At 44.4% G+C, this 16,255-nt stretch overlaps 1 protein-coding gene across 2 annotated transcripts in view; it reads right to left on the bottom strand.

Moving 5' to 3' along the window:
• LAMC3 (laminin subunit gamma 3) overlaps positions 1–16,255 on the bottom strand; it is a 64,475-nt gene that overhangs the window by 13,875 nt on the left and 34,345 nt on the right. For both annotated transcript variants that reach the window (XM_083596854.1, XM_083596855.1), the window contains 6 exons: positions 8,263–8,451; positions 7,118–7,363; positions 5,370–5,523; positions 4,068–4,210; positions 2,314–2,492; positions 901–1,045 (listed from right to left, as the gene is read on the bottom strand). In XM_083596854.1, the coding sequence (XP_083452980.1) occupies positions 901–1,045; positions 2,314–2,492; positions 4,068–4,210; positions 5,370–5,523; positions 7,118–7,363; positions 8,263–8,451 (1,056 nt within the window). The remainder of the gene's footprint in view (positions 1–900; positions 1,046–2,313; positions 2,493–4,067; positions 4,211–5,369; positions 5,524–7,117; positions 7,364–8,262; positions 8,452–16,255) is intronic.

A 16,255-nucleotide genomic window follows, 5' to 3' on the forward strand; every position in this document is an offset into this window, starting at 1 on the left:
TTGTGCATAGAGTGCAGGGCAGGAGGGTACAACATTTTAGCTTCTGCAATTGACCAGAGAACCAAAGGAAGCTGCACCCTCTGCCTTGCAGGAAGAACATCATGGCTAGGGAGAGACTAACCTGGCTGTATCCACTGGCGAAAGAATGACCAGCTACAGGGTATTGTAAGGGCTGGGGGAGGACTGTAGCTCAGTGGGTGAGCATCTGCCTTGCATGCAGAAGGCCCTAGGTTCAATCCTCAGTTTCTGCAGGTAGGGCTGCCTGAAACCTGAGACAGCTGCTGCTGTCCAGTGTAGACAACCGTGAGCTTGGCAGCCCAATGGCTTAAGGTAGCTTCTTACATTCCTTAGAGCTTGTTTGCTTCCTTCCTGGCAGAAGGAACACTTCTGGGAACTTTATAACCAGTGCTTCTTTCAGGGGGCTCTCAAGGGTACACAGTAACGGCACCTTTTTTTTCTAGAAGAAAAGCACTGGTTAAAAGTGTGGCACTTACTGTAACAACTTCATGGTGAGTACCAGAACCCTTTTTCTAGAAGAAAAGCACTGTTTTTAACAAAAAAAAAAATCAGTGTTATTTGTTGTCTTCCTCAATCTCAATTCCTTTTCCTTTTTGTTGTGCCTTTTAGACTGTAGGCCTGCCAATCACCTTTTCTCTCCCATTTTTGAGCAAGGTGTGGAACCTGATGGACACACATGAAATGCACATGAAGAAGACACAGAATGATCCATTCATCCATATACTAGACCTTCTTCGAGGCAAATCCTAGGACACTCTTGAGTTGCTAGTTTGATGAAAGTTGAGAGGATTCTCTGTTGGTGGGTCTGAAAGTGCCTTCTAGATATTTCCTGTGCTCCAACAGAAAAGGAAGACCCCTTTCCCACCCACCCAATCTCTTTACCTTTCAACAGGTAACGGCTGTGGAGAGTGTCACCCCGTGGTGCGTCCTGCAGCATGGCAGAATAATAATGTGCCCTCATCACGCCACAATTTGGTTTCTCCAACCATGACTCCATCTTTGTCAACTTGGCCTTCAAATTGTCTGCCTGCAGGGAGAAAGAGAGCAATATGGGATGGCTTTCCAGGGAAGACATACATAATATAAAAAGACAGCCTCACGGTGCAACCCTGAGCTTGGGTTCCACAGCTTGCTGCTTGCAGAGGAAATGAGGCTGAAACAAGATGCAGACATGATAGTAAAAGACAATCATACAGCGCAAAGGGTAGAAAATAGTTTATTTGATTAAGTTTAGGCAACTTTCCCGGGCAAATGCTTGTCTAAAATGTCTTCAGCTCAGAAATGACGAAAGATAAAAAGGGAAATACAAAAATGTAAAACTTGAAACTACCACTGAACAACAAAGTCTTAGAAATTAATAAATGTATTCAATCCAGAAATTTATCAATTAAATTTTTAAACTGTTCCTGGTTCTTGGCAATATCACGGGGGCCAATTAGCATCACACATAACCAGATTCTGCTTCATATTTGTATATAAATGCAACTAAATCAACAAAAACATTGGTTGACTAGCCATAAATTTGACTAAACTATCTAAATTTAAGTATTACTGCCTAGCCACAGTAATTCATGATGTAGTAACTTACTAATTTGATTGCCACTATGCATTCTACATAGGTCTGGCTACCCTTGAAGACAGTCCAGATGCTGCAACTGTTGGAGCGCTGAGTGGTGTAGCCAATCACACTCATACAACACCAATTTTAAAGGAGCTGTACTGGTTGCATATATGCTGCTGGGTCCAATCATGCTAACTTATGAAGTACTTAAAAAACCTGGGACCCAAATAACTCAAGAAGCATCTTTCCTTATGCCAACCTGAACAGGCCCTAAGATATGCTAAAGAGTGTTGGGTCTGCTGTATAGTGACATGGGATAGAACCTTCTCACTAGTGGCACCCCACTTCTGGAACTCCCTCCACTTGGAGGTTTATATGGCACCTTCCTTTGCCTTAAGACTTAGCTGTTCAGCCAGGCTTTGGTGGGCGTTCTGAGTTGAGTGGCTGGTGAGACCAGCTCAAAATGAAATGCTCGGTTTGCCCACAGAAATACAGCTATCATAATTGTTGATTTACATGTTTGGTTGCATTAACTGGTTTATGATTGCTGTTGTTGTTGTTTTGATACCAGGGATCTTAAAGGATGGACAGTAATCTAGAAATATAGTAAGGAAGTACCGGTATTTTTGTTTTTAATGAGGTTAATTGGCTGACTATACATTTAGCAAATCTGACTAAAACGTCTGATTAGCTGATTGGTGGACTGACGCAAGCAAGCAAGCGGTGGGTTTTACCTCTTCCTTCACGAGACTGTAGCAAATAGGGCACTCCAGGCACTGATTGCTCCCAGGGTCATAGAAGTGGTTCACTTTGCACTGGTCACACTTGTACCCCACAAAGCCTTGCTTGCACACACATGTGCTGTTATCATGGCACTGGAGGGAGACAGAACCGAGCTGGGAGCAGTTGCAGGCTGGAAGTAAGAAAACAATATGTGTGACTCTTAATTTGGGGACAGCATGCATGGGAAGGAGGAGTAGAAGGGGAAAGGATAGTGGTGATAGAGCACCTGCCTTGCATGCAGAAGGCCTCAGGTTCAATCCCTGGCATCTCCAGGTAGGAATGGGAGAGACCCCTGAGTCTAAAATCCCTAAGAGCCACTGCCGGTCAGTGGAGGCAGTACTGAGCTAGACAGACCAGTGGTATAACTTAGAATAAGATACTTTCCTACATACATCCCTTTTGATTCAAACAACACCCCACCTTTCCAGCTTTTGGGAAGGCTTCTAGAGGTGGTCAAAGGGAAGAGAAATAGTGAGATTTGTTTTTAGGACAATGGAGTATCTCCAGCTCAGATGATTCCTCATATTTCTCAGGGCCACTTATTCCTGCAGGATGTTCAATGTCACTGTAATTTATGGGGTAAAAATGCATATTTCATTCGCTCCCATAAGAGGCAATGATGGGCACCAACTCAGATGGCTTTAAAAGCTGATTAGACAAATTCATAGAGGATAAGGCTATCAGTGGCTACCTGCCATGATGATTATATTCTGCCTCCGCCATCAGAAGCAGCAAGCCTTTGAATACCTGCTGCTGGGAACTCACGTCCCTTTGCCCCCCCTTAAAATGTTTGAGGGGGCTGGAGGGACCCAAAGTTGATGGGCATTGCTGCCTTTCTTTCTATTCTACTTTTAGACTTTGTTTCCCAACAAGCCCTGTAAATGAACTTGTAAAAGGATTGCTGGATGGCAAGAGAGAAAAAACCATCAACATAATTTCTTATTTATCATTTCACCATTTACCCTCCCCATAAGTGGGCAGGGTAAAGCTCTCCTCCTCCTCTTCCTCCTCCTCTTCTTCTTTCTACCCTTTACTCCAAGGAAGCAGGGCTCATTACAACAATTAAATCACAATATTTAAAAGCAATTTAAATTAAAGCCTACTGTCACAGAAATAAGGTGTCCTAAAAATATGCCCAAGCGGGCAATTGCATAATTTTGCAGCAAGCACTTGTTGATTTGGGTTGGGGGGTGGGGAGAGACTACCAGATGCCTAGAAACTTGGGCTTGGAGAGAGTTGGGTTCAGAATAGCCTTGGACCAGCTGCTGTTTTTGAAAACAATCAACCTCAGAGAACTGTTTGAGGGATAAAAAGTGGATTGAGCAGGGAATAAACCATCTCACCAGTTCTAGGTACCTCTGTTGCTAGGACCTGCCCCCCATATTTTATTCAAATTGGTACCCCTGCAGGATATCACCAACAGGGAGAGTGCTGCTGAGTCCTGCTTGCCGTTTTGCACAGGCATCTGGTGGCCACTGTGAGAATGAGATGCTGGACTAGCCTTTAGCCTGATCCAGGCTCTTCTGCAGGATGTTCCACATTGTGACTAATTTATCAGCCTCCACCCCATCCTTTTATGACAGATCCTCTTAATCAGTTGCGTTCCAGAGTTGCAGGGAGGAAGCCCAAAGAGAAAGAGAGCCCTGCATCCATGACAAGACATTATAGCAAACTGTGAAGACGTTCAATCAGGCACTGGAGTTACCTCGGCATCCTTGGAATGAGAAGCCAAAGAAACCAGCTTGGCACTGATCACATGACACACCTTCCACGCCAGGTTGACAAGAGCATTGCCCTGTGAGCGGGTGGCAGTGGCTGTGTTGAGAACCTACTGGGTGACACTGGCAACTGAGGAGGGGGAGAGAGGGAGAGATAGAGAGAAGAAGAAACAGGTTAGAACCAGGTTACTCAATGGCCTGCTCATATAATCCTGTCTCTGTGCCAGTGGTTCTCAAAGGGTGTGGTTTGCCACAATGGTGTGGCAAGAGAGGATGGCAAGTATGGCGGGAAGATTCAAGGATAATCAAAGGAAAATAACAAACATCTCAGGGTAGTAGGGTAGATTATGCCATCACAATATTATTTGTATTTATTTGCAGAATATGGATAGATAGCTTTTCAAAATCCAACAATGCTAAGAGTTGTTTCTTTTTGTTTTCCAATGTATTTCTTATCAATAAAAATAGAAGTGGCACAAGCAAATGTTTCTTCTGAAAATATGACCCAGAGGAAAACTTTGAGAACGATTGTTCTGCACTAAGATTTGCTTCCAGGTCCTTCTCAACCACACACTGTTAAGATTCGTTAAGTTGGCTCAGAAAAGATACCGGACATCCTATGTGGTGGAAAAACTATGGGACTGCCTGCCCGCCCTAATTAATTAAATTTATACACCACCTGACTGTAAATAGAACCTCAGTGTTTTATTGATAATTTTAATGTTTTTATGTTTTGTTTTGTTTTGTAAACAGCTGTGAGGTTTCATTTACAATCAATTAGTACAGTAATTTTGAAAAAACAACAACCCCAAAATGGGAAAAACCTTTAAGGAAAGTAAAACAAATACTATAATTATCAATAAAAGTCAAAGTTCACTGCCATAACAAGAAATCTTAGCAAGTATGTATGACGAGGTTGTTCAGCTCCATAACTAGGGTATATTTGTCACAATATTAAACTCCAATCAGCAGCACAATAGTAATCAGAATATGTTTAACCACAGACTAGGCTACGGGAAGAGGCTGTAGCTCAGAGGAAGAGCATCTGCTTTGCATGCAGAAGGTCACAGGTTCAGCCTCTGGCTTCTCCAGGTAGGGCAAGGAGAGAAACCTGCTTGCAATACTGGAGAGCTGCTGCCAGTCAGTGTAGACAATATTGAGCTAGATGGACCCAATGGTTTGGCTCAGTATAAGGCAGGTTCCTCCTATACTACATATTCCCTGCCTGATTTTTCTCTAAAAATCATTTTCTCCCCCACCCTTCCTTCCCACCCACTCCACCTGATTACCTTTTGCAACCCTTTCCTGGCTGGAGGTCATAATAACCTGCTTGGCATTGGCTGCAGTCCCGCCCAGTCACATGGGGGAGGCAGATGCACTGACCGGTGACATCATCACAAGTCGCTGCTCCATTGGTAGAGCCTCCAGGGTTACACTTGCAGGCTAGGAAGGATGAGGGGAGGGAAAATACATTCTTACACTTAAATACTTGGTGGGCTAAGCCTACTGGTCTTGGCACAACCCAGGCCCCCCCATTCAACAAGCAACCCATATTTGTTGTGTGCATTTAAAATCTAAATTTTCCATTCTGTTGGCTTGTTGTTTTTTTTCAAAAATAAATAGTTTTTATTGTTTTAAACCTGGGTGGGGAGCTTCTTTTGGCCTCAGGGCCACATTCTATTGCATTCAACATTCCAAGGGCCACATACAAATGGATACTCCATCCAGTGGGCCATGGCATGCTGAGCAGTCCGAGGCTGAGCCACTGGCAGGCCAAGCGGAGGCAGGACCCCAGCTCCTACCTGATCTTTGCTCTTTGCTGTGATGGCCTCGCTCCACTGTGGCGCTGCTGGGGCACAGTGCCCTCCCAAGCATGTGCATGCCCCCCCACCCCAAAACCAAAAAATAAAATAAAATAAACCCCAAACCTGGACATTTCCATTAAAATATAAAAATCTGCCTGGATGGGCATGTTGGCCCCCAAAACAGGATATGTCCTTATATGCAATTGTTCTAGAGCTGCTTCATAGAAGTGGCCAGGGCCAGAAGCAAAAAAAGGTGGGGCAATGAATGTAAATTTTACCTTTTTACAATAGGGTTGTTTCTACACACATTTACATCCCTCTCTATCCAGGCCAGGCAAAAACACTCCATAAAAAAAGATTAAGATAGTGCTGACTGAGGTTTCCCACCTGTGTTGTAATTTATGATTTTGTGGAAACCATAATTTTATGATTATTTTTCCTTTTTAGTTGCCTTTGAAGTGTCCAGAAACATCAGTTGGTTTAAACAGGATTAGCTCCAGAAGGCAGCAAGGCTAGACATTCACCAGGGCACCAAAGTTAGCAACAGGGCCCACTGCTCTTGCTACAATTTCCATTTAGCACAGGAAATCCAGGAAGACTGGATGCAGCCTAAAAGAATTCTCATATTCCATATTTTGCGGCTTCCATGTTATGGGAGAGTCACGGAAGGTGTCGCGCCAATAAGCCCATGTGGAAGTGGGCAGGACACAGGGCCCCCTCTTTCTTTTAAAAATGGGAAAATAATATCTGACCTACGTCAATGTCAGAGCATCTCACCAGACACAGGAGGGTGATAAAGGCATAATGAAAAGAGATACTTTCCAAGAAATATAGACTCCTTTCTTTATCTATGTTAATGACCAAAATCAAGATCAAAGTTGGGAGTTGAACATTTGCAGTGATGTGACCTAGAAGTAAAGCAGCAAGCTGGAGGGAGAGACAGAGCAACATTTGAGAGCAATGTTTGATTTCTGTTTGAATCCAAGGCTGCAACTGTAGGAGAAACAAGACCCTTTTGGGGTGTTGATACTGTGAACCCCTCCAGGCTCAGGTTGGATATATGTGTAAATATCATAAAGATACTACAGTCTCCACTGTGCCTCATTCCAAAAGGAAAAATGGACTTTGGGTAAGAGGCTGGAACCCCTGGAATACTTTTTTTAACTTCTGCATGCTGCTGGACCAAAAGGTTTCCAAGTAGTTCTCAGGATGAGTGGAAGGCCTGTACTCACGTGTACACTTCACAGCATGGTTGGTGGCTAGTGGATCTCCATAGAAGCCTTCCTGACACCTCTCACAGTGTCCTCCTGCTGTGTTGTATAAGCAGCGGAGACACTGGCCTGAGACAGGATCACAGTTGCCCACGGCATTGGGGTCCACGTTGCTGTTGCATTCACAGGGGCTGCAAGGTCGGACTGGACCATTCCTTCCCAGGGGGTCCCCGAAAAAGCCATCATCGCACAGCTCACAGAGTCTCCCTAGAGAAGAACAGCAGAGGTAGGGAGAACCAGGTTTTGTCAACAAGTCCCGCCAAAAGAGACTGCAGATGGTATTGCAGTTCCTAAGAGAGCTGAAAGCAGTTTGCAAAAGGTATCACTTTCCAAAGCGTACACATGTAACGCAGGTGCTTTCTGGCTGAGTAGAGTTGGTAGGTTTTTGGAACAATAGGAATATAACTTGTTCATCCTGTTCTGTGGGATGACTGCATTCACTATGCATTCACTAAGATTACTAATTCCTCTTTCAAGCCATCTTCAACTGTCTGAAAAATATCACTTGTTGGTCTCCTAGGAAGCATTAAAGCAGCAGCCCATCTGCCATTATTAACTCAGGCGAGATAATTATTTCACTCTGCTCTGGTGTTTGTCATCATTAACATGAATCCAAACTTCCCTATAAGCCATAAAGACAAAATTGTATGTTCCTTTTCCTTCTGAAATTGATTTTCTGTCACTAACTGCAAATGACACAGAGGTATAAAATGTTTGTTGCTGATTCCATGAGTCAATGTTTAAAATAAACATAGAGGTTCATTCGAACAACGACAGAGTGACAGAGGAGAATGGGAGAGAGCAAAGGCAGAAATATATCCCCAGATTTAGTTCCATAGCCATAAGGACCAGCAACTTGCACTTTTAAAAACCCCAAGGAGAACTGAGATTCTCAGAGGTGCCTTGAGAGCAGAGAGAGCTAAAGGAGGAAGTGGGAAAGAGCATCTATTTACCCTTCAAGGGGAAATAAGGACCTCAGGACCAAGGGAGCAGTTTGTGGAGCAGGGTTCAGAGGCTTCATGGTCACCAGCAAAAACCCCCCACAGATTGGCAGATTGGCAACCACTGGTTTAACGTATGAGCACAGCCCCAATAGTTATACGCACCTCTTTGTCCCAGTGGGCAGTGGGTACAGACCACCTCTCCGCTCTGTGGGAGAGCCAGGCAAGGCGTCTGGCCAGGGCAAGGGCAAGGCTTACAGTCATCAAAGCGGCCAATGAAGGGGTTGCCATGGAAACCAGCAGCACAACGCTCACAGGAAGGCCCCTCTGTGTTGTGGAGACATTGGCAGAGGCCTGGTGGGAAAAGGAACAGGACAAGCCATCAGGAGTTAAGATAGGAGAAAAGGAAAAACAACTGCTTGCTTTCCTTAAATGGAATCATGGTTTTGTTTTTTTGTAAGAACAACATAGCGGCCATTTTGGGCTGGGCAGGTAGTCCATCTAGGCTCTTATTGACCAGGGGTCCAGTTCATATATCTGGATTAAATATATCTACATTTTATATTTATATTTTAACCAACTAATCTCCTTAGTCTGCTCAATGGCGCAGCCCTCATTTGAAATTGAAAAATATTGGTCGGTGTGTTGTCTCACATGGAAGTTATTTATTTTTGGAAGTCCTAGAAATATTGAATGAACAGTTAGCTGCCCGGGGCCTGTCCCAAACATTCTTCTTGTTTTATTTCCAAAATGTATAAATCACTTTATGTTAAACATGTCAAAGTGGTGTACAAAAAGGGAAGGTCCTTAAAACAAACTATAAAAACAAGGTAGAAACAGAGAGCTTTTTGATTCAGCGATCTAACTGGTGGACATAATAACATTATCAATAAAAAAGATAAAATAATAAATAAAGCACGCACACGGAAATCAGCAAAACCATTTAACGTTCAAATAGAAGCTGGGCTAGCATGAGGCTAATAATAATAATAATTGTTGTTGTTGTTATTTGTACCCGCCCATCTGACTGCGTTGCCCCCACCACTCTGGGTGGCTTCCAGTATATATAAAACATTGAACTTTAAAAAGCTTCCCTATACAGATGTCTTCTAAAGGTTACATAGTTACTCATCTCCTTGACATCTGAAGAGAGGGCGTTCTAAAGAGTGGGTGCCACTACCAAGAAGACCCTCTGCCTGGTTCCCCATAGCTTCACTTCTGGCAGTGAGGGAACTGCCAGAAAACCCTAGGAGGTGGACCACAGTGTCCAGGCTAAATAGGCTGAACGGAGGGGGTGGAGACACTCCTTCTGGGCAACCTTCTGGGAACCACATGCCAGTGGTAGGCAGGGCCAGAGGCAAAGGTGGACACAGCAGTGCATTTAATTTTTTTACTTTAGGAAGCTAGTTTCTACACACAGAGACATACAAACACACACACATCTCCATCCAGGCAAGCAAATGATACATTCCAACCAGGCAAAAAAGCTCAAGGAGGGTGTGAAGCAGGGCCAGTGAGGGTTGTGTTGCCTGTGGAGAGCTCCAAGGTCCAGACTAGGGCAGGGTAATGTATAGTTTTCAATGTTGTGATATGTTGTCTTAAATAAGGATGGAATTGTGTACAGGTGAACAGCATAATGTGCTGGCAACCACTACTACTTTGGTGTCTAAAACTTATAAAATCGTACTTACCTTTAACATATTGTTACAACTGTTATTTTACAGAACAGGTGATTTTTAGATAATCATCTTTTCTCTAAAATAAAAGCTGTAGAAGTAATTAGAGGCATAAATATCAAAAGTAAGTTGGCAGAATGTTCCCTAATAGACTGGAGGGAGAAACACACAGAGAGAAGAAGATAAAGGAGGAAAGAGGCTTAAAAAACAGGGCAAGTTTTATTTCAATTATTTTTAGCTCAGAAGTAAATACTCCCAGTTTATTTTTCCATTGGACTAGCTGTGGATGCCAGAGTCTTGTGCTGCCCTCCCAAAGATGGATAAAACGGACAGACTTTGGTAATCTTTCGAAAGCCAATAGTTGGCACCCCCAAATAGATATTCTCAATGATTAATCTTCCCAGAACTCTGGGTGTGGGAAGGAAAGTCCAGGGCTCTGGCAGTCTCCTTCCTAACGCTGGGCAAGCATGTAGTAGCCCTCATGCCACACTCCTACAGTAATCCTTGCAGCCTGCACAAGGCCAATATATGGCGCCCTCAAGTGGATCTTCTCAATTTTGTGACACCTCAGATTTTATGACTGAAATGTAAAACTATGTAAAAAGGAGAACAAAAATAATGGAGAAATATAATCTACAACCAAAGCAGGTACTACATGCAATGTGTTATATGATATATGAGGTTCTGAGAATGACAGGCTAAAATGAGTATCCCACATAAACATAGGTCAGAAAGGAAAAGACTTGCAGCAAGGGCTACAACTGTGATTTTATTTTACCGATAATTTTGAAATTAGCACCTTTCACTTAAAATAAAAGTTGTAGAAGATACTAGTAGCATGTGTATCAAAGGTAAGGTGAGATAATGTTCCCTAACAGAGAGGAGAGAGACACAGACACACCAGCACACACAGAAGGGGAGCGGGGAGGAAAGAGACTTAAACAAGAGGCTTTTGTGCCACCCTCCCCAAGATGGATAAAATAGACTAGACTTCGGTAATCCTTTGAAGCCAATATTTGGTGCTCCCAAATAGATATTCTCAATTATGGATCTTCCCAATTTGTGCTGCCTTCACTCAGTGCCCTGTGAAGGAAAACTGTCAAGACTCTGGCAGTACCCTAGAGTCCTTCCCTCCATCCCAAAGATGGGAAAGTCCCCACAGAGTCCCTACAGAGCCCCACAGAGCCCCAGCACTGCCCTCCCCACAGCCACATAATCATTGCAGCCTATGCAAGGCAATATTTGGCACCTCCAAGTGGATCTTCTTAATTTTGCACCACCTCCAATTTTAGGAGGACTGAAATAGCATAGCACTATCTAAAAAGCAGAACAGGAATAGTAATGGGCTGGAAACACTTTTAAGTATCTCAGGATGAATATACCCTACAACTAAAGCAGGTCCTACGTGCAATGTATTATATCCTATATGAGGTTCTGCTACTTGAAAAGGCACAGATATTGACAGACTGAAATGAGCATCCAGTAGGTCAGAAAGGAAAAGGGCTGCAACGAGGGCTGGGCGATGTCAACATTGTGATATGTCACCAGCTAAACATCGTGATACACCGATATTTTTTAAATTATCACCTTTGGTCTAAAATAAAAGACACACCAGCATACACAGAAGGGGAGAGGAGAGGAAACAGGCTTCAACAACAAAGGAAGGTTTTTTAATATTAATTTTAAATCAGCAATAAATAATACTAGTTTATTCTTCCACTAGAAAAGCAAGCGTCAGGAACCTGGAGGGGGATGACTAACTTCTTTCAAAGCCAAAATGTGCTGCCCCCTCCAATTGGATTGTCTCAATTATGGATTTTTCCAATTTTGTACCACCTTGGCATGGCACCCTGCACAGGAAAACCAGGCTCTGGCAGGGTCCCAGAGCCCTTCTCTCTTTCCCAAACCTGTGCAAGCACTTACCAGACTTCAGGCTTTTGGAAGGTGGTGCCAGGGCTCTAGCACCGCCCTCCCAAAAGCCACACAAAATGGATTCACTTTGTAATCTTTCCTAAAATGGCTGCGGCCTGTGGGAAGTTAGGATAGTATTTGGCGCCCCCAAGTGGATCTTCTCAAGAATGCATCTTCTCACCTTTGTGTGGGCATGCCCTTAATAGGTTTCCGGCTTCAGTATGGTGGTGCCAGGCCTTTGGAAGCACCCCTAGCACCGCCCTCCCAAAAGCCACACAAAATGGATGCACCTTGTAATCTTTCCTAATATGGCTGCTGCCTGTGGGAAGCTAGGATTTGGCGCCCCCAAGTGGATCTTCTCAAGAATGCATCTTCTCACCTTTGTGTGGGCAAGCCCTTAATAGGCTTCCGGCTTCAATATGGCGGTGCCAGGCCCTTGGAAGCACCCCTAGCACCGCCCTCCCAAAAGCCACACAAAATGGATGCACCTTGTAATCTTTCCTAATATGGTTGCTGCCTGTGGGAAGCTAGGATTTGGCGCCCCCAAGTGGATCTTCTCAAGAATGCATCTTCTCACCTTTGTGTGGGCAAGCCCTTACTAGGCTTTCGGCTTCAGTATGGCAGTGCCAGGCCTTTGGAAGCATCCAAGCCTTAGCGCCGCCCTCTTCCAACAGCCACACAAAATGGATGCACTTTGTAATCTTTCCTAAAATGGCAGCCTCTGGCAGCCCAATATTTGGCGGCCCCAAGTGGAACTTCTTAATATTGCAATGAAGGCTGGGCGATTTCAACATCGTGATTGTCACCAGCTAAACATCGCAATATACGGATGTAACACAATGTCTAAAATAAGGATGAAACTATGTAGAAGCAAACGAACGGAATGATATTCTGGGAACGGCTATTACCTAGGGGGTCTAAATTTTATAAACCCGTACTTACCTTTAACATATTGTTACAACCGTTATTTTATAGCGCAAATAATTTTAAAATTTGCTCCTTTTCTCTACAATCAAACCTGTGCAGGCAATTAGTAACCTAGATATCAAAGTTAAAGTGGGAGAACATTTCCCAACAGACATAAGGGAGACACACAGAAGGAAGGGGACAAGGGAGGAATGAGGCTTAAAAAACAGAGCAAGGTTTATTTTTTGAAATAACCCCCGTTTAGGGAAGTAAATAAATAGAGCACGTGCACACACGCACGCACACACAAACACACACGCAGAGCTTTCCAAAGTTTTCATGCCTGGGACTCACTTTTAGACATACGTCATTTCAAGACACAGCAATTCAGTTTTCCTAGCAAACTGCAGGTTAAATGAATCCCTTTCCACGCCCCAGGAAAAAGAGGGGCGAGTGTTTGGGTGGCAGGACACACTTACGCATTGCGACACACAGTTTGGAAAGCTCTGCACTACAGCAAAGCTACAATCGCATTTGTTTTACTCAGCTGTGGGAAGGTTCTGTTCAGGCTCTGGCAGTTTCCCAGAGTCCTTGTGTTGCCCTTCCAAGGGCAGATAAAAAGGATCCTTAAAATTTTGTGCCACTTCAGCTGGGCACCCTGTGAAGAAAACTGCCCATACTGCTCTGGCTCTGGGAAGGAAACTCCAGGGCTCTGGCAGCACCCTAGAGCCCTTCCCTCCTTCCCACAGCTAGGCAAGCACTTACTGGACTTTCCACTTTCGGGAGGAGGTGCCAGGGCTCTAGCACCGCCCTCCAACAGCCACACAAAATGGATGCACTTTGTAATCTTTCCTAAAATGGCTGCGGTCTATGGGAAGCTTTGGTGCCCCCAAGTGGATCTTCTCAAGAATGCATCTTCTCACCTTTGTGTGGGCAAGCCCTTAATTGGCTTCTGGCTTCAGTATGGTGGTGCCAGGCCTTTGGAAGCACCCCTAGCTCCGCCCTCCCAACAGCCACACAAAATGGATGCACCTTGTAATCTTTCCTAATATGGCTGCTGCCTGTGGGAAGCTAGGATTTGGCGCCCCCAAGTGGATCTTCTCACCTTTGTGTGGGCAAGCCCTTACCAGGCTTTCGGCTTCAGTATGGCAGTGCCAGGCCTTTGGAAGCATCCCAGCCTTAGCGCCGCCCTCTTCCAACAGCCACACAAAATGGATGCACTTTGTAATCTTTCCTAAAATGGTGGCCAATGGGAGGCCAGTATTTGGCGCCCCCAAGAGGATCTTCTCAATTTTGCAAGGAGGGCTGAGCGATATCTTGCTTTTCAACATTGTGATATGTCATCGCAATATATACCGATACAGCACCATGTCTGTGTCTGAAATATGAACGGAGATATGTAGAGACGAACAGGGTTACGTGCCGGCAACTCATATTAGTTAGGGGTCTACAACTTATTCATTTTAACTTACGCTTAAGAAATTGTTACAACTGTGATTTTATATTACCAATAATTTCTAAAATTATACATTCTCTCTAAAATAAAAGCTGTAGAAAAAATTATCAGCTTAGATGTCAAAGGTAAGGTGAGAGAAAGCTCCCTAACAGAGATGAGGGAGACACAGATGGGGGGGGACAACAGGAAGAAAGAGGCTTAAATAGGGCAAGAATTATTTTTATTGTTTTAAACTCAGCATTAAATAACCCCAGTTTATTTTTCTACCAGAGTAGTGGAGGCTGCCAAGCGAGCCACAGTAACATGCCAGGCTTTGGGGAGGGGAGGCAGAAAAGGCTTCCTGCTCATGCAACAGACCCAAATTTTGTGCCACCTAGGCAGGGTGACTCTTGCTTAAAAACTGCAGGCTCTGATTTGGCTCTGGGAAGAAAACTGGAGGGCTCTGGCAGCACCCTAGAGCCCTTCCCTGCTTCCCAAAACTGGGCAAGCAGTTACTAGACTTCCAGCTTCAGGAAGGCAGTGCCAGGGCTGCAGCAGCCTCCAAGAGCCCTAGCATCACATTCCAACAGCCACACAAAATGGATGCACTTTGTAATCTTTCCTAAAATGGCTGCGGTCTATGGGAAGCTTTGCTGCCCCAAGTGGATATTCTCAAGTATGCATCTTCCCACCTTTGTGTGGGCAAGCCCTTAATAGGCTTCCGGCTTCAATATGGCGGTGCCAGGCCCTTGGAAGCACCTCAAGCGCCACCCTCTTCCAACAGCCACACAAAATGGACCCACTTCTTAATCTTTCCTAAAATGGCGGCCAATTTGGCGCCCCCAAGAGGATCTTCTCAATTTTGCAAGGAGGGCTGAGCGATGTCTTGCTTTTCAACATTGTGATATGTCATCGCGATATATACTGATACAGCACCATGTCCGTATCTGAAATATGAACGAAGATATGTAGAACGAACAGAGTTACGTGCCGGCAACTCTAGTTAGGGGTCTAAAACGTATTTATTTTTACTTACACTTAAGAAATTATTACAACTGTGATTTCATATTACCAATATTTCTTAAATCTGCACCTTTTCTCTAAAATAAAATCTGTGGAAGAAATCAGCAGCACAGATGTCAAAGATAAGATGAGAGAATGTTCCCTAACAGAGATGAGATAGACACAGATGGGGGGGAGGCAAAGGGAGGAAAGAGGTTTAAACTCACAATTAAATAACCCCCGTTTATTTTTCTATCACAATAGTGGAGGCTGCCATGTGAGCAACAGCAACCTGCCAGGCTTTTGGCAAGGGAGGCAGAAAGGGCTTTATGCTCTTGCAAGAGCCTCAGATTTTGTGCCATCTAGGCTGGGTGCCCTGTGCATAAAAACTGCAGGTACAATATTGTGCCACCTTGGTGTGACACCCTGCGCAGGAAAACCAGGCTCTGGCATCTTCCTAGAGCCCTTCCCTGGTTCCTAAAACTGGGCAAGCACTTACTAAACTTCTGGCTTTTGGAAGGCGGTGCCAGGGCTTTGTGCCGCCCTCCAACAGCCACACAAAATGGATGCACTTTGTAATCTTCCCTAAAATGGAGACCTCTGGGAGGCTAGTATAGGCGCCCCCCAAATGGATCTTCTCAAACATGCATCTTCTCACTTTTGTGTGGGCAAGCACTTACTAGACTTCCAGCTTCAGGAAGGCATTGCCAGGGCTGCCTCCAGAGCCCTAGTGCCACCCTCCCAAGGCCACACAACACTGATGCACTTTGTAATCTTTCCTAAAATGACAGCAGCTTTTTGGCGCCTCCAAGTGGAGCTTGTCAATTTTGCAGCACATCAGATTTCTGAATGACTAAAATAGCATAGAACTATGTAAAAAGGAGAACAGGAATAATGGACTAGAAACACTTTTAAGTACCTCAGGAGGAATATACCCTACAACCAAAGCAGGTCCTGCATGCAATGTATAATGGCATATGTGACATTGCGCTACTTGAAAATGCATAGAGATTAACAGACTAAAATAAGAATCCTACATAAACATAGGTCAGAAAGGATAAGTGCTGCAACTAGGGCTGGGTGATGTCTGGCTCTGGAAAGGAATATTCAAGCTCTGGCAGGGTCCTAGAGCCCTTATCTCTTTCCCAAAGATGGGCAATCAAGTACTAGATTTCCGGCTTTGGGAAGGCGGTGCCAGGGCTCTGGCATCACCCAGAGCTCTAGCGCC

This window comes from Podarcis filfolensis (assembly GCF_964270895.1).
Source record: "Podarcis filfolensis genome assembly, chromosome: Z".
In the NCBI taxonomy this organism is placed as follows: Eukaryota; Metazoa; Chordata; class Lepidosauria; order Squamata; family Lacertidae; genus Podarcis; species Podarcis filfolensis.